At 39.1% G+C, this 19,350-nt stretch overlaps 2 protein-coding genes across 2 annotated transcripts; both read right to left on the reverse strand.

Moving 5' to 3' along the window:
* Positions 1–5,788: 5,788 nt before the first annotated feature.
* On the reverse strand, positions 5,789–6,421 carry RB195_000961 (uncharacterized protein; the record flags this gene model as incomplete). Its single annotated transcript, XM_013443549.2, has 3 exons — positions 5,789–5,880; positions 6,081–6,266; positions 6,355–6,421. 3 exons carry the CDS (start codon positions 6,419–6,421, stop codon positions 5,789–5,791), a joined length of 345 nt encoding a protein of 114 aa, XP_013299003.2.
* Positions 6,422–7,860: 1,439 nt separating this feature from the next.
* On the reverse strand, positions 7,861–8,220 carry RB195_000962 (uncharacterized protein; the record flags this gene model as incomplete). The annotated part of the gene is made up of 2 exons (XM_064197526.1): positions 7,861–8,012; positions 8,067–8,220. The coding sequence occupies 2 exons, from the start codon at positions 8,218–8,220 to the stop codon at positions 7,861–7,863; spliced, it is 306 nt and encodes a 101-aa protein (XP_064053407.1).
* Between the last annotated feature and the right edge of the window lie 11,130 nt (positions 8,221–19,350).

Raw genomic sequence — 19,350 nt, forward strand, 5'->3', positions numbered from 1 at the left:
CTACGAACGATCATCTTCTAACTCGCAACATGTAATTACAGTCAGAAATGGTCGTGCATTTGTTGGGAATCGCGTGGATTTACGGTCGACACTTGAGATCGTCCATAATTGGTAGGCAACGACGAAGAAGTTGCGCATACAAAGACCTTGGAAATGGGAGAACTTCTTCGCACCAAGGCGTCGTAGCGTCACCACAGGGGTGCTTCAGAACCGTATTTACTTTAGCGCAACAGATTTTATAGAGACCACATAGCGTTCCGGTGTGAATCTCATCGCTTGGCGACCATATTCAGGATTCGCTCGATAAAGTCGGCTGGGAAGGCAGGTGCACATGGGAAACCGCGCACTGACTCGCTTATCAACGAGGCGAATCAAGGGTATACGACTACGTCGATTAGATATACAGCCTTCTCGAGGCAAGTTTCTCACGAAAGGACGTTTTCAGAACCGTTACCGCCATGGGAAAGTTCGTTATCAAGGTCGTCTCTGGTGTTTTTACCCTGAAAAGAAAGGAGGACACACTCGGTACGAAGAAACTGAAAAAAAAGAACAGCGGAGATTTATTTTCATTCGATTAGAGAAAAGAATATGGAAAATTCCAAAAAAAATTCATGAGTGGAAATGAATAAACACGCACGTCCTATGTTGAGTAAATAAGATAATAATTGACTATGTAAACAAGTAACATTTCCGCGATCTGTATTTCTGACGCGAGGAAATACTTCAATTTCTTTTCCAGGACAAAATCCACAATCTATCCAACTGAATGTAAAGAAAAGAGTAAGATCTTCAGGCATTTCATATATCTAACTTCATATTTCTAAGGAATGAATCAAATTAATGGAAATCTAAAAGAAAGGAAATTTTGGGACAGAATTACGAGTACTACAAATTTTTTGGTAATTTTTTGAGTTTTCTTAGCTTATTTTATTATTTGGACTTCATAAAAACGTAATGCATCCACACGTCCACATGTTTCTGGAGTTTGCTGTCCAGTTCGTCTCCCATTACCGCAGTCATTTGTCTCTGTTTAGTAGCTGAACAGTTGCCCAGTGATGGAAGTTGAATGTGAGGTCACGTCACGATGGTTTATGTATGGTGCAACTGTTGTTGGTAACTGATATCCGGGTTGGTATTCGTTGGAATAAATCGTGGTCCGTCGTCGAAATGGGAAACGATCACCTTCGGAGCTGTCAATCAAGTCCGCATTCATCGCTCGTCGCCTACTGCTGCTCGCATACAGTAGTCCAGAGAGTAGCTGTGGAATTTTCTGGATTTACGTAATGGTAATATCCATCTGAAAATCGTTCCTCCGCTCAAGAATCAACGCTTCAACGATAACGCAGCGGTCCGTTCACGCTGGTGTGTATGTGTGTCCCATAAACGTAACAGCAAAACGCGTGACGCTCACGCTTGCGCTCCTTTCAGGCCGACGGACGACACCTGGCGGCTGCCAGCTGTTGCGTAATGTTTTCGCATGTACCCGCTACGCAATATTTTATGCAGCTCGTACGCTCTGTCCTTGCCGCTTCGCTGACATCGGCAAAACGTCGCCGGCACATACATACACAACGTTTGCATGAATTAATTGCCAATTAGACGCATTGCGTATCACTTCAACGTTATCGGATCACCTCGCACCGATCACATAAACGCCGCAAGCACCGTAAACGGCGCAACAAACCGCTTGCGCCAGCGCAGCGATGCACATTTGCATAGATAACGATATAAGTAAAGGAGAGGTGAGAAAGAAAGGAGATCAAGTTCTCGATCCAGAGACAAAAAAGAAAAATTAGGTTTTTTTACACAGAAAACTCTACTAAAGCTGTAATCCGCCACTTTTTCCAAAACAATTGTTCTATCCTAAACTTTGTGGAGGTCCCACTGTTGTCAACTCCTTACAGTACTACGAAATACAGAACAATTTGTTAGATTTTTATTCCTATTCCTATCCATACAATCAATAAGTTGTAAAGATTCCGCAAAAATAAGGAAAAAAATTCATGTGAATGTTTATATGCACGTTATTTGTCAAATATACTAATAACAGGCCTTTCTGCATAGCGTTTGCAAATAATTTTCAATTTTATTTTTGTGCAATATTATACCAATCTTTGCATAGCATACCAAAATATTTTGTAACATGTTTCCAAGAAAATTTTCGGCCCATCAACAGTAAAAGTCATAGAGAAATTCATCAAATCCACTAATCTTTCAGGTGTTCTAGCGAATTCCCGAAATTAGCATATATTTGGTATATTATAGTATATTGTAGCATATTTTGTACATATTGAGGCCTCAACGAGATAGAATGAGGGATTTTCTTATGTTATTCTGATTTGATGAGAACACCGTTTAATTTGGACATGCTTGACTTTTAGAGGCTTAAGACTTTTAGAGGTATGGTCTTAGAGGATCTATATCGGAGAACGAAGTGATTTCAGCAGCGAAAGTTGCTTTTAAAGTAAATTTTACTGGATTTTCTAAGAAAATGCTTCGAATGTTCTCGAGAAGAACACATTGACAGCAAAAAATTTGCAAATTTTCTGGAAAAAAGTTTCTCTGTAACGCGAAAATCGTCATTTTCACCTTTCAAGGAATGACTTTGATCGATAAACCTTAAATAAAATGAAAGTTTTTGAGGTGTTTAACCGAAAACGAGACCTCCAGAGAATGTTTCTCCTGTTCAAGCAAGACACAACTGAAAGTAACGTTTTTCGTTCAACCCTGGAATGTTTTTCTTCTGCGTTTTCCATAACTGAAGGTCTCTGCTCCCATCGGCGATCTTTTCCTCCTCAATTATAACACCTCATCTTCTATGTGATCCACACCGCACCGCGTCTATTCTCCATGAGATAATAGTCAGTCGGAAAATAACCGCCTCTAAACGAATACCGCCATCATCTTCGCCCCCGAAACTGAACTGAACTGTCACGCTGCAATTATGGTATTGTATAGGTTACGGTAAGGTGGAATGACCAAAGAGTATGTGGATACACTACCGCCACAGCTGAACATGCGGTATTTTTCGATAGAAATCGACATTTGGGAGTGATGAAGGCTGGTGCGCCATCTGTGAAGCAGATTGAGTATAGCGAAATAACACATGTCTGGACGGTCTGCTGTTGCTGCTTAGCTGGCTGACGCAAAGAAAACTTGTCGTTCGTTTTCGCCAAGTGTTGGGGAGGTCTCGCCGTTCTTCGGGGAGAATCCGCTCAAGACGTAATTCGATGTGAAGACCGTTCGTCAGGTCGTGTTTTTCTAATCGGACAAACTAGTTGGCGAGTTACGACTTAAGGAGTGAAAAAGTGAGAAATCGACGACAACGACAGGGAAGGTCACACATCGAGGCACACACCTCAGTGATTACGGTGATGGAAAATTTGTTCGAATCACCTTGAATCCGTCGCGACGGCGAATCCGGCAAAATCTTCCTGAGCCCTTCCAAATATTCCTTAGCGAGGGCACGTCTAAGCTGGACCTTCCAAGACCCGTCAACGCACCTTTGTATGTACCGAAGTGCTTATCGTCAAAGGATGAGTGCGCCAGCTGCACATATATAATCTAGCATTTACCGCGCCAAACATGCCCGCACACTCGACAAGCCTCATTGATGGATCGTATTCGATGTTCTTCCTTTGAAGAGAAAGTGTTTGGGGAGGACTACGTGTTCCTGACGGGATCCTTCTTCACGACATTTTTGAGGAATACACTTAGAACCATCACATCTGCAATTTCTGAACTCTTGCAAAGGGGAATTTCGAATCTTAAGCTATGTGCTTTGTAACAGTTTCTGGAATATTCCATCTATATCAAAATTTCTACATCATTATTATTTTTTTTATTCATGAAAAGTCCTATATTTACATGAAAACCATGTATAACCGAGTTCAGCAGCGGTAAAGTTAAAAACAATCATGTTTTCTCACGGTAAATATTCTCCGATCACTAAATCGATTCAATTTTTTGACTAGCGGAAACAAATTGAAATTCATCAAAAGGCATCCTAGAAAAACCAATGAAACTCAGGGAAGCTACATAGAAACAGCGTTTTTTTTTTGCTATATACCCTCGAAATAAAACTAGGATAATAAAATAAAACCAACCTTTTCGAAAAAAATTTGCTACTCTTAAACTTTATAGATTTAATTAATAGTACTACTTCAGCACAAATTCCAAAAATAAGACTCCTTAGTTTTTAAAAATGCTCAAAAAAAAAAACAAATGAGAGGAATAGGAAAGGTTGATAAAAGAGCAGCAGTTTGTCAAAAATGCACGATTTCTATCGAAATCTCCTCTATTTACCTTAGAAAATTGTAAATGTCTTTATCAAGTAAAGACTTTTTTCTTCAAAAAAACTGCTCCCTTTTTTTGTTCTTACAAAGTAGCTTGCGTCTTCACCTTGAGCAGATTTACTCGATTTTACTTATCCTTAAAAAATACTCTTAAAAACTAAAACTATTCTCTCACCTCAATGAAACAGGTGCTCCAAACCGCAGTCTATCGACAATAAATAAGGATTTAGTAACTCTAACCGCTTTGAGTGAATACGCATACAGGTGCGAGCGGTTACGCAACTGTGGCGCTAACGTTTTCTCATATTTCTGGGCTACGCTGCATAATCAAGGTTAATCTGGAACTCAGAAACTCTTCTGGGGTTAGATGACTTGTTATTAGCTCATAATAGGATCCATGAAGGAGACCAGCATGAGAGCACATGGTGAACATGGATATATCGTACCTCTGTATAACTTTTTTCAGGCAATTCTCAGGTGAACTGGATAGAATTTTCACCGGGAAGAGTTCACATTGTCTTTCAAGAACTTCTTTGAAGTCTCCTGCCTCCCTTGTTAGCCACAAATTAGTCTCTACTCGGCTAGTTTTCGCGAGTCCACGAATCCTAGAAATGCGCCCCGGATCCGCAAAGCATGAACAGGCCTGAGCAGTAGGTGCTGCACGGCAACTGACGACTAGAAACAGTTGCGGTAGCATTTGCCGGAAGAAGAAGGTGGAACACCTGGTCACCCTCGATCATAAGTTTAGAATGTACAGACCAACAAAACTACGCAATAGTTCAATAGATCTTAGTTTCTGTGTGTCTCTAAATATTAGAGGTTTTCTGGATGAGGGGCGTGTAGGGGTCGGTGGTAAAAAAATATTTAAAAAAAAAGTACTTTTCAGTTACTATATCGATCATCCGACGGTTTATTAGCGCAGAGTGGGATCTCACAATTCCCTCGGACCATAAGTATACTCCATAAACCTGATGAGATAAAGGACAAATGGAAATTTCTCTCAATTACTGGAGAACAGAAAGGTTTCAAAGCCCAGGATTATTGATTTACATGGGCTACAAGTGGTTTAACAAAGGAAATCCCGGAGGATATCCGGAGGGACCATCCGATAATGAGAGGCTTGTGAAAAATGAGTCGTAAAAGTTGGAATTCGGCATAGTAACGAGCCCGTTCGCGTTCAAACAGAGACCCGGTTGGAGCGCCTTTACGTTCGAATACAGCAGACATTAGAATAGATATTAAAAACATTAGGAACTTCATAAAAAAAAGCCAATACAAAAGGACAAAAGTGTGTTTTATACACGTGTTCCGTCTTTTTTTTTTTCTTGTTATATCGAAAAACAACTACAATAATATGGAATACTTTATAAAGCAGATAGAAACCATTGAAAACATAAAAACCCGCTGTGACATCACAGATCACATTCAAAAAGGAGCATAAGTAGTTAAGGCAACTAGTGCGAATATAAGAAATAATGATGACATCCGACGATTTAGTGTTGTTTTTCGATTGACCGCCTTTTCTTTTTCTGTCCAGGCACTCTGGTAGGTCGTGCGGAACCAGGCGGTAGAGCCGCAAGCGCTTCTGAAACAAAGAAATTCAAATCTTGATGACATTTTCTACGCAAATCGAGGGAAGTTTTGCTGTGAACGACCTCGACACGCAATCAATTCGTGGCGAGCGCCGCGAGATAACGATATAATTGCGGGTGTCGTCGAGCTACACGTACAGTGGCGGTACGGTAGATTGGCCGAGTTACAGTAATCGATGAGATCGACACGTACCGATTGGAAGTGTTCCGTTGTGAACTCGTGCTTCTACGGTTGCGACGAGTTGTTGGATGTAGTTGGCGGCGTTCAGCACAAGTTGAGCAGGATCTTGCTCCTTCGCTGCACGAGGTGGAAGCATTGAACTGAGCCGTTTCAGTTCCGCTATCTCATCTCGGGTGAATTGAGGTTCTTTCGGTGATTCTAAAAAAACGAAAAAAATTGATTTCATATTTTGCTGCAACGTACATTAAATAAGTGGAAAATCGTTAAGAACAGTGCAATCACGAACCTCTCTTTCTGATCGACGGACCCTGAACTCCAATCTTACGTGGACCGAGTTTCAATTTAGGTTGCATGTCGAGTAATAAGTAATGGATGACGACGAGATGTCAGCGAGTATTGTGGAATGACCGCTGGAGGTGGGCGGGCGCTGTGAAGACGTCAGTGGGCGTGGCCCGGCGGGTCTGAACGAGTCGCAGGTGCGCGGCTGGTAGCAGCTGGATACTTGGAGCACGAACGTGAGCAGCACCACATGGGCTTGTGTACAAAATGAGGCTACGATGAGCTGGAAACTAACCAGAGCCAACCGATAAAAAAAACTGAACTCTCTCAAACATCCATTCGTCAAAAAGTAGTTTTTTTATTCTTTGAGAAAAAGAAGGAAATGTCTCTAGAAACCTCCGAAGAAAAACTATCCTTTTTTTTGTTTGTCAAGATATCTCTTTGAATAGATTTAGAAACACAATGTTCTTCTTTTTCTGCAAAGACACCGTTTTACCAAAAATCATTTTCGTTATTTTTTGAGACATAAAGAAAAAGTAAATACCGGTCGGATCCAAGATCGCTTTTTTCTGTCCAAACGGCATCCATTTCCTTTTCTTCTCATATTTTCGGACACCTTTTGTGGTTTTATACAGATCTACTCACTTTTTCACACAAAAAAGAATGTTATGTGTGCGCAAATATTTTGTGGATAACAAATTTCTGCATAATATTCCAATCTAATGTCAGAATTATTCAAAAATAAAAGATTAACAGCGCAGAAATGAGAGCAGTATGCTCTTTTTTCCAATACTTGCTTCAAAACCACATTTGGTCCGTCCAAGGTAACTAATGATGAAGATGTTAAAATATTCATGAACAGCTTTGAAATCGCAATAAGGGCGCCGTCAATGTCTTTGAAAATAAAAAAAAAACAAATAGTCGCTGTGTATTGTCAATGTTCATTTTTTTCTAGATATGTGCTAGAAGGACTACTAGCTTTAAAAACAAAAACTTCAAAAAAGCGGACCAGGCGTTTCCATTTTATACGTTTCCATTCCATTTTATACAAAATTACTTTTCAACTACATATACTTCGAGCTTAATGCTCTTTAATATATCAAGAGGTCCAGAACTCAAAGCAAAGAAGAGCGACCATTTTAGAGTTCTGAACTTCCTATGAGAACTTTTTTTTAATTTAAAACCAAATAATTCAGGAGCATGAATGATTGTATGAAAATAAGACTGTTTCTAGAAATCACTTCATTACTTCAAAGTTTAAAAACAAAAAAAAATGAAGGAAATTAGATAATACAGTATGAGTGTTCTATTCAGTTTTTCCAGACTTTCATAGATCAGCTTTAGCTGGAGTAAGTAGAAAACGAAAACTACTAAAAAATTACAAATAACCATGAGAGCCTTTTTAGTTGGAAGAAAGTTACAGTTATCACATTTGAAAATTTGAAAGATGCGGCCGCTCCATTCAGGAAGTCGAGAGTCGAAATAGCTATTTTTGCAAACATTCCCAGAGAGTTTAGTTCGAACGTAAGAAATCTCTTTCGTCGTGTCTCATAAAAATCACAGAAACATCTGTTGGGAGGCTGACAGCAACGAATCCGTGACTCTTTTCGAGGACAAACAGTAACAGTACGGTAATCTCAAAAATAGGTATTGCAGAACTATCACCTGGAAGGAAACATCTTCTCAGAAACTGAGAAGAAAATCACAAGCTGGAATCACCTGAGGATAAGTGAGGAAGCAGTTGTAGCCTGAGGAGAGCGACATCTGGTCGAGAGTCTAACCGCACAGTTGCTGGCCGTGAAGTTGGCGGTGGCGTCCAACTGCTGTGCGTCCCACACCTACTGCTCGTCGATGGCGCTATGGGATGTAGCATTAGGAGCGTAAGCGCAAAAAAAGGAGTTTAGGCTAGGGAGTTTAAAGCTCTTTGAATTGAATCCTTGAAAATAAGCTAGAGCTCTTCAGATTAGCCATTCTTCACCCAAGAGAGGTGCAAGTTCCGGAACAGCAGAGTAGCACCGAAGATGTGTATTACGTACATTAGAATAACACTAACAACATATGTGTTGGATTAGTGGCGTTAGTTTTTTTCTGGCCTGGCGGGACTTTTCATAGAAAATCAGCTGCTATATCATATGTCGTGCCAAATGCGGGCCAGCCGCGTTTTCGATCTCGTTCCACACTTCTGTCCTCGCAGTTGGTGACAAAAAGAAGCGAATGGCTGGTTGATTGGGGCTACGTAGCGGACTAACAAGTAGATCATAGAGAGGATACAGCAATAGGAGCTTATTGTTTTTGGATCATATCTTTGGAAGTTTTTTTTTCCGAAACAGAGGAACATTTTCATATAAAAAATAATTAGAAGGTTCCAGAAGCACAACTAAGTAGAGCTTCGTTGTCCTCTGCCCCCACCAGCTATTTTATGAACACTTCTGCTTCAGGATTGCAAAAAGAAAACTTCAATCCAACCCAATTATTAGCGAAAAAAAGGCGAAATGTTGGGAATTTTAAGAGAGATCTTAGAGAACGAAAGGGTCTCAGTCACAAATCTCATTTTTTTAAAAGACGCTTTCGACCACTTGTTCCTCATATACAGTTGTGACGAACTCTAAAGCAGACAACTGCTTGTTCGCGCAACTGTCATCGGCTTTCAAATAAACATTTGCCAGAGAAATTCCAGCATAAGTTGTTCGTTCTACTAAGCTGAGAAGATTCCGTTGGAATACATTTTAAATGTCTCTTCTGTGAGATGAACTATCACAAATATTTTATGCAAAACTTCGAATATATTTGAAAAAATATTGGTGAAGAAATCTGCAACATTCTTTGCAGCTTTTCAGATATATGCGTTAAAAAAATTTTTAAAAATTGTGTAACATCTTATTGTTTGAAAACAGTGGAGTTCTCTACACTTTCCAGTTAGGATCTATCACCACATTTTCAGTGACAAAAAAAAATAATGTATATGCTTTATGAATTGCCTTTGTGAAATGTTCCTCACGACCGAAATGTGGACATTCTGAGGAAAAAATGGAGAGGAATGATCTAAGTAAAACAAGAAAACTTGCGAAGTGTCAAGAATTTCCAAAACGATAGTTGAATATGGAAAGTTCCAAAAGTTTTAGGCAGTCGAATTAATCCTTCCTGGAACAAGCATTTCTAGACTTTTTTAAATCTAAGAATAATATAATAATATAAGGAAAAATAATAATATAAGGAAAAAACAGCTCATTTAACGAATAACGTGCTTTAAAATTCCGCAGCAAGTCTACTTTAGAACGCATGGATAAAAAGGAGCAGTGCAAACGCCAGAAGCGATCTCATGTGGATGGTCAACGTTTAAAGACAATTTTAAAAAATACTCCAAAAATTTTCTAACATCCTTATAGTCCTCCTATAATCCTAGTACATGCTAGTTGTCGCCTGGAATTCTTTTTGGTAATCTCAAGTGCTCTATCGAGAATTCTTGGTAGCTTCAAAATTATCTTCTGCCTGGACGAATTTTATTCACGAATTTGTGAATTTACAAATGAGGCTGCGTGGAAGTCTTGGGAAAAGTGTTTTTTCTAAGTTTGCATTTGCACGTGGTGTTTCCAAGTCTTCCATATAACACGCGTTTGAACGCAGTTATATATTTATTTTAAAATTTTTTTTTTAAAATTTTAAAAAATTAATGTTTTATTTTAAATTTAATTTTTTAAAATTAAATTTAAAATAAAAATTTATTTTAATTTTATTTTATTTTAAAAAATTTTTAAGCGGATTTTAAAAAAGCTGCTGCTGGGATAAAAAGCGGGATTATAAAAATAAAATAATGAAAAATATAACAGCGTAATGATAAATAAAAAATATAAGAATTAGAATCAGAAAGATACGCTCAGCATAAAAAAAATCCAGGAATCGAACTTGATTTTTTCTTCTTCTCCGGGCGAACATTTTTCGTTGTATTAATTAATTAATTTATTTGTTTATATTTGAATCCAGCTAAAGTACTTAATATTAATATTAGTAATAGTAGCTTGAACAATAATAGTCAATATATTAGGTAGCAATAGTTGTAATTAATAATTTTTATCAGAAATAGCAGTAACTGGCTATGGATCCAATGATCATCCTTTATGTTCTTTTCTACCATGAAATGCTAATAGTAAACTAATATTTTCTTCCGGTAATAATTTTCCCACGGGCAAATGCTGCGCTCGTTACTTGTAGAACATGCTTTTGGCAGTATTTATGAGCAGATGAGGCGATAATTGTTGAAATAACAATGAGGTCAAATCAAAACTGACAGTTCTCACCTCATATAATGGGGAACATTGTAAATTCCCTTGTAGCGCTTGTAAATGCTCAAAATAAAGCCGATTTACAGCTCATTCAATCTCTCTAGGATAAGATGTGTTGACATTTTCCGCACGGTGGGCTTAGGACTTGGATGGAACGGTCGCGCGGTATCATGCCGTGTAAGGTGTCGTCAAGAGGTGTCGGCTATTCTCCGGAACAAAAGGACCATTATTGGTTCAACCAACGAAAATGACAAAGTGTTTGCATTGCGGTAAGATGCTAGCTCACTTCACAACCTAGAACAAATGACGGAAACAAAGCGTTGTTCCATGTAGGTGAGAATGGATCCGGAAGAAGCATGGGAATAACCTTAGATCGACGAAAGGACAACGACAACGATCGAACCCGAACCCTGCCCCTGATGCAGACGGTAACATTCCGTTTGATATTTCACATGCTGACAAAAACTCGTCCACAGCTGTCACAGAGGGACAACAACATGCGTTCCCGCGCGTCGATCGAATAAGGCTTATGAGAACGAGACGCGTTGCGTAAAAGTACACTACGGAACCGCATGGGAACGTATCGGTTTTCAAATAGGACGGTATCTTCAGAAGTGCAGCAGCGCCTGTATTGTTACGTCAGTGAAGTATAAACTACCGCATAAACATTAGCTTATATTATATGTGTTAGTTTGTTAGGTGTAATATGATCGGAAAGAACAACGACGCCTCAAATAAACTGTCCACTCACTACCGTGTGAACACATCAAAGCATTTGCTGTTTTTTTTCTCTTGCAACAAAACAGAGATCACTTTCTATCCTAATCCTTACATATACATAGCATCGTTATTACTTAAATGACATATACAAACCAATAAAACTTCTATGTAGCTATATATGTCTATGTGTTCCCAAGATATAGTGGTTGAATTTATTTCTTTGTTTATTTGTAAGCTCGATGGTTGCCAAAAGGGATGTAGCAAGGACATACGTAAACAAATGTGTATTTTCAATAAATTGTACATAAATAGTGAAAACACAGAAAAAGAGAAAAGAATGCAGCGAATGGGGATCAGTTCCGTCTAAAATTTCTAATTAACATGGAAAGCATCACGTATTTACTATCGTGAGCTATATTTCAAAGATTGATCTTAGATGATATGGTTAGTTATCCTGACTAGTGTTCGCATAACACATTTTCGGAAAAACCTCCTCAGGAATTATGCGTATTAGGGTTTCAAAGATAATAAAAAATTAATTCTTCGATAATTCTACAACGATACACGAACCCTTCCATACCGTGGACCAAGAAAGGTTTTCACAAATATTTAAACAAGTTAATTATATTAAGAAGTACTTTTGAGAAATAAAACTGTGCAACAGAGCAAATCACCGGGAAAAATTGGAGAAATTCATCATTAAAGCTGAAATGGCTTCAACCAGTTCATGGCGAACAACAGAACAGGAATATGTTGGTTTAACGCTCACACTCAGGCAACAGAACGATAGTGACTTCAGATGGAAGAATGCCGGCGTGGTGAAAACGTCGATTATGCCACCAACTATGTATTTACATACATACATAGGGTACGGTAATTTTAATAGTTTTATCCATTCATTCTTTTTTTTTGTTTTCACGATAATTTTCCTATAGAAAACAAAAAAACTGTTTTCTTCTCCTGTTTTTTTTTTCTTTATAGCTCGCTTCATTTTAATTTTCATACAGTACAGGTAGTTCCAGGCACTCGATTTATGAAGAGGGCTTTCAAGCAAAGATATACGTTATTAAATAAATTGAAACGATTAATGCAATGTCTCTCTGCTCTTGAAACATGACTCTAATATAATTACTTGAAATTTTATAGACTTTCACACATACTCAATGAAAACTACTTGCAGAACATATCGGAGAAGTAACCACAATGGTTCAAATATTAAAAATAAGGTAGCGTTACATGAAAACAAGAGTATGGGAAGAAAGCAGCTCGAAAAAGAAAGCACTCATCCTACTTCAGAAATTTAACAGCTATGATTCTGCCTTGTTTACAAACACGGAGCTACTGAAAAATTGATATTTGTTTCGTGAAAAAAAAAACTAGTGCATTCAATTTCTATGATATTTTTTTATCATAATTACGTGATTGAGTGATTAATAAAGAAGGAAAGAAATATACAACGAAAAGCATGGTTTATGGATAACGGAAGGTTTTTTGCCCACTGTCCAGTGATCTATGCGAATTTTTAAATAGCACTAATATTAAGGGTGTCATTAAGTCAGAACTAGTAGTTGGTTATTTGGTTGCTTTTAGAGTTTCTTCCATGATTTCTTGGTTTAGAAACGACTCAATGAATCATTTCAGGCGCAAAAATGTCATCCTTCCGCTTCCGACTGGGAATACGTCATTCTTCTAGGTGATAAATCGCTAACGGGAGGATTGGCGTTTAATAAATACGGTCGAGAATCGCTGCGGGATACACTTCCTGCATGCTGATTAGCTCATTTCGCGGAATTAATTGACAGGTCACTCTCGTCCGAACGAGCAACGATGAATCTTCACCTCATCTCATTGCATAATTCGTGACGACAATATGACAGATTGTCTCAATAACGAGAAATCACTGCGAGACTGTTTGGCTGGGATCCAGAGACTAACGCAAAGCAGAGGCATACTGTGGTTAGGTTCCAACGATAGTCGATTTCCCGCAAACAAAGTAATTTACCGCACAAATTACGGTAGTAAAGTACGCGCAGTTCCTCGTCGAATACAGTATCCGCTATGTAATTTGTCTGTATAATTACACGGCGGCGTTGTATTCAGCCGTATATCCACACGCTGAAAACCTCTCATCAACGACACAATGAATGTCATTCACAGCAAATTCGCCTGATTCCTTCACCCGGAAAGGGACCGTTCCGTTACGTTCTTTTCCGGAAGTGGCGCTGCTGCTGACGGCGGCTATGATCTTATCTTATTTGTGATTCGGATAGGTAATGTCGGCATTGCTAAAGGTGCACTACGCTTACATAATCCGCAAATTGCCGTACTTTTATTGACACTTATTCTTTGCTGGGGTGTTCGCTACTTTGTACGAGGGTCACCGAGAAAGGCGTGACGCAACCTATAACATACTTGTAACGCCGAACAAGTGGCCGCTAAGAAATGATACATCACTGAGGTGATGAAAAGAACACTAGGAGATTTTTCTGATTTCCTTTTTGGATTTTTCCCGAAGAAAATGGTTCGGATGACCTTTTCCATGCTCAATGCCGCTAGTACATACAGAAAGAATGCTCTATGCATTACATATGAATTGATCCGATAGGTTTACGTAGATGTTGAATAAATATAATATAAAGTTAAAGGAAAATTTTACCCCTTGGGAAAATAATTTTTTTTTTTAAAATTTAAAAAGGTCCCCCCCAATCCCGGGAAGGGAAAAAAAGGGGGGAAATATAATATAAAAATAATAAATTGAAAGGGGAGGGTGTAGTGTAGCGGTTAGAGGTTCCGCTTCTTGCACGATCGATCGGAGGTTCGAATCCGCCCTAGTGCTCACCAAGCCTTTCATCCCTTCGGGGTCGATAAATTGGTACCAGACTTGTCTGGGAGGATGAAAACACTGACTTGACACCCCCGCCAGAGCCCCTGCAAGTCACTCTGCATAGGCCAGTTACACGTTCGTGAACCTCAAACGATTCTGAACTGAAGTGAACGTGGGGTGGCATCCCAAGCGGATTGGTTAACGTCAGACACTTTATCCTTTATCCCTTAATAAACTGAACGTTTTAAAATTGAAATTTTTAAAATTTTAATTTCAAATTGGACGTTTTGCGGATGTGGTACTATTGTACTTTTAACAGAGGGAATAACTTCACTGCTTCTAATGCAGATTAAAAATCTTTTTTCTTGTGCAGAAAAAATAGGGTAGATCATAAATGGTTTAGTAATTTTTTCATCGGTCACTCTCCTTTCTCGTTCTAGTTTCTCAGAAATAAGAAGTCATATGGTAAGAGCTTTTGTATAATAACGCAGACGTAGCCATCAATCTACAATTTCAGGAATATGGATTAATCCAAGGTTACGAAGACAATGTCTGTGCTCTTTTGAGTGGGCTCTATCCAATGAAAAATCCTATTCATGCTTTCGAGAATTCCCTTCTGTTGCTCCAATGATGCAGCGCTAATCATAGACTTAGCCGACCAATTATGCCTGTCCCTAATGAGCAACAACGCACATCCTTGTCAGTTTGATTGGCAGCTTGCGCAACCCATTCGCGGTACGCTTTCAAGTGACAATTGACCGTCCAAACATACACATCCGTAGAGGTACTGTAACTGAAGAGACGTTCCGGCAGCTTTGATCTCAATCAGCAGATGGCTCCTACTCTCCTTGCCGGACAAATTCCGATCGTATTTGTGCATCAGCGCACAAGATATTTGACCGAAATGGATTAAGGATAGGATCAAATTACGTACTCACCTGGCGGTCAAAAGGCCACGCGGGTGTCGGTATCCTTCAGAATCATGAAAACAAGGAATATGAGTCATTTGATTAGATGAGGTGGTTTCATTACCTCCTCACCCGCATTCGTTGTTACATGGGGAATTATAATTGCTATGGTTGGTAGACAAATAAATTTTCAGAAGTAATATTTACGTCGGAGGAGTTATCCAACTCTAACAAATGTAAAATAAATCCCTTCATCTCCAAACTCGGGCCAATAATTATGTAGTCCTAGAAAGAATTCAATAAATAGAGTAGCTCCAACTGAAAGATGCTCACACAACTTCTGTGGTCACCTTTTTTTCTCAGCTAACCAGCTTTTAAGTACATATGTATAACCACTGCATATAGCTCATAAGCCTAAAAAGGGCAGATATGAAAGTTTCTTTCTTTTGAACTCTGCACCTCGGTCACAGTTTCGATAAAAGGCAGCATACCACGAATCTGAGGTGGTGCGGATTTCAGGTGAAGTATTCTTATAAGGGATAGTAGATTATGGAGAGGGGGGGTGATTCCGTCCATTTCTTCCTAATTGCCGTAAAAAACGGCTCGGAAAATACGGCTTCATTCGTTCTGGCGCACTATTTTCTACAAGGAGTTCGACTGGAGCCCTGTGCGGCGCCGCATCTTCCGGACCGTTTTTTTACGGCAATTAGGAAGAAATGGACGGAATCGCACCCCTCTCCATAATCTACTATCCCGTATACGAATACACCTGAAATCCGTACCACCTCAGATTCGTGGTATGCTGCCTTTAAGGTAAAAGCGAAGGTCCCTTGATATAATTTTCTCGAATGTACGGAAGGGAAGTAACGGTAAGTTTCCTGGACAAAAATCCTGTTTGTGTGAGCTTATCCTCTTTTTCTGAAATACTTCACTCACATAATCTTTGTTCTTTAAATTGTTCCACGAGCACCACTATTCTTAGATATTTCTAGAGTTTTCTTTGAACAAATTTGCTCCGCTACACAAATTTATCATTCCCTAAGCGTTTACTAAGTTGATCTGAGCTAGCCTTGATGGAAAAAGTAGTCGAAACTGTGACATAAAATTTAGTTAGACTGACTAGAACACGTCGTTAAGTACATAAATAATACCATTAGACAGTGATCATCGACAGGCTAATGTGTATTTTTGTACGAAATTTAGAGGTTCCGCTTCCTGCACGATCGATTTCGAAGGAGGTTCGAATCCGCCCTGGTGCTCACCAAGTCTTTCATCCCTCCGGGGTCGATAAATTGGTACCAGACCTGTCTAAGAGGATAAAAACACTGACTTGACACATCGGCCAGCCACCGCAAGTCATTGTATAGGCCAGATACACGTTCGTAAACCTCAAACGACTCTGAATTGAAGGGAACGTGGGGGCGCATCCCAACCGGATTGATTAACGCCAGACACTTGGTCCTTTATCTCTATCTTTGGATATGGGAACAGTTTTGTGCAGTTTCTTCTATACTGTTAAGTATTTTAGAATTTACCAAGGTATTAAATTTATTGAGAAACACTAAAGCAAATCCTCTCTCCCTCCCTAGTCTCTAATTCACAGATCGGCACAGCGTAATCATTGGTTGCGACAGACAGTTTATGACACTAATATTGAAGCAAAAACTCCAACTCATGATCCATCCAGCGCCCCGGAAATCAAGGACGCAGAACTTTCTTATAACATATCGCCCAGTTCAAAGGAGGAAAGAAAATGTTTCACAAAAATCGAACAATGTCTTACTCAACACATGTAGGACAAGCTGGAACAAATAATTAAAATGACATTTCAAAGGCGAGTTGTGGTTATAAAGCCCTCGAATCACGTCATCTTCTCCTCCTCTGTATGTAACATTTTAAACCTCCTATGAGTTCATGAGATTACTTGGGGATCGTTCGCTCACTATTTATTTCTCTAATACAGGGGAGCCAAGATTTGTCCCGAAATATTCCGGTACCTATCTTTTCAAGACTTCATTGGTTTGTAAAGTCCTCGTTCTTTAACCCATGCTCATTTTTTGCCCAACGATTCAGCATCTCCATTAGGAACAGCGCAGAAGTTGACCGTAAATTAATGAGACACGAGCAAGCGCTAGCGATAACAATGACGAATGCCGCGATACTGATGATTGCAGTTCTGAGTGGAAGGGTCGAAGAGTCACGAACAATCGAAGCCCCGCAGCGTATCGCACGCATATTAGCAGTGCCCGATTCTGTTGCGTCACCGCTGCAGAATAATGCGTTCGACCTGGACAAATCTAGCGACCAACTCAACTACTCACTTTTCTTCAAGGGAACGATGCGAACAGTGGATACACAATTCTTTGCATTACTCTTTAAAAATTAAATGTTCCGGTTCACGTAAATAGGTAGAAGGCAATTTTCTAATTTTATTTTCCTTTCTGAAGGAATCTGAATGTATTCCCAGAAGTTTTCAAATTGATTGGGATGACTGAGTTTGGATTTTCAAACAAATTAATGATTTTTCTTAAAAAAACAGTTGTTGCTTAAAAAAGTTCCTTGCTAGAAAAAAACATTGCCATTTTAACATTGCTATTTTCTTCCAATCATTCATAACATTATTACTGTTGATCAAAACAAATTAGTCGTACATCAAATGTCTAAAAACCAAGAACCATACCACACTATCATTAATATTTATGACTGAGGATATCCAGGTTAGTAGGAATAACACTATCAAAAATAAATTGATTTTTTTTTAAAAAAAGGAAGCCTACGAGCTTCTTAGACCCACGAGAGAAATCGAGAAGGAGAAACGTAGAAAAGTACCAGCCGTGGAAGTAAGCCGTCCACTGACCTAGTTATGGATCACCGAACCATGTCGGAATGAGTAGGCAGGCCCTCCTAAAGGCAGCTGTGCTCAAACGTTGCTCAACAACTATAACCGAGTGACTAATTATCCGAGGATAATTAAGGTGATTAGCATTGTTAATCAGTGTGGAGTGCAACGATGCGAGAGCGACGAGAAATCCGTACAGATTGTCGTGTACATGACGCAACTATGAAGTAATTAGAAAATTAGTCACAGGTGCAATAAGCTGGATATTACGCGTGAATCCACTAGAGCTTGACGCAGGTGACAAGATGGGAGACAAATTCGGTCAGCTGGAAGTATACTGTAGCATCAGCTGTTCCACCACCGGATAGACAAAGCATCTTCTGAAAAGTCCGATAAAACTTGCCAAGACAAAGAGTTACAAAAGTAACCTATAAACGACGAATTTCAAAGAACTTGGCGTAAATCAATTTCCCACTAGGAAGAAATTGCCGAAGAATTCGACTTCAGTGACTAGCTGCCGAAAAATTCGACTTCAGTGCGGAATTCCAGACGTTCATGAACACATATGCTACATATGATTTTGTCTGCAGAATCCAGTAGGTATCAAGTCCATATTCTCCTAGTGGAAACTAGACAGAAGCGCCCGTCTGGACTATGCGGTGTCGAGCTATCGACCTTCTAACATTACACTACATCCATTTGGAGCAATCTACAAGTGCAAAAATTTTAGTTTTTAATTCCAAAAGCATGGAGCACAGCTGCTGAAAAAAAAAAGAAAGAAGAAAAAAAAAGAAGAGGAAGAAAATAACCGACTATTTACGAGGAAAACGTACCACATTTGTGTCGGGTCACTCCTTTCTAACTTACAAGTTCACCAGCGGGGAGGTTGACGCATCCTTAGCCCAACCTAGATCATTTCAGCGTAAGAGATAGTCAATAACGGGAAGGATAAAGTCACTCGGTTTCTTGGATTACTTCCTCAACTTCTTTTTCCTTGACTCGGCTTAAAGCTTTATAGAAAGGAAATAAGCAATTTTTCGGAAAATTGTGTTGTTTCTTAAAATAATCAAGGCAAGAAGCGTGACAAATTCATATCGTATTGGTGTGAAGAAAAATCTTCATGAGCTAAGCATCTTCATAATTTATCAGGATTCAAATGCATAGAATATAGTATACATGCAGCACAATCTCTGGAGGTCCACCCGAAGAGAATCGTCTAAGGTTACTTGAGAAATATGTGAAAATGATAAGAAGGCGTTTGTTGCAGGCTGAATGCGCTAACCTCGCTTTTGTACTAGGTGAGTGTATGGGTTGGAGAATCACACAAAAGATCTCGTATTCTATTCCTAACACTGAATGAATATGTCACCGATTATACTGTAGTTAGAAATTATTCCGTATAAAAAGTACAGTCACAAGCATCGCTGAGATT

Source organism: Necator americanus, chromosome IV, assembly GCF_031761385.1.
Source record: "Necator americanus strain Aroian chromosome IV, whole genome shotgun sequence".
Lineage (NCBI taxonomy): Eukaryota > Metazoa > Nematoda > Chromadorea > Rhabditida > Ancylostomatidae > Necator > Necator americanus.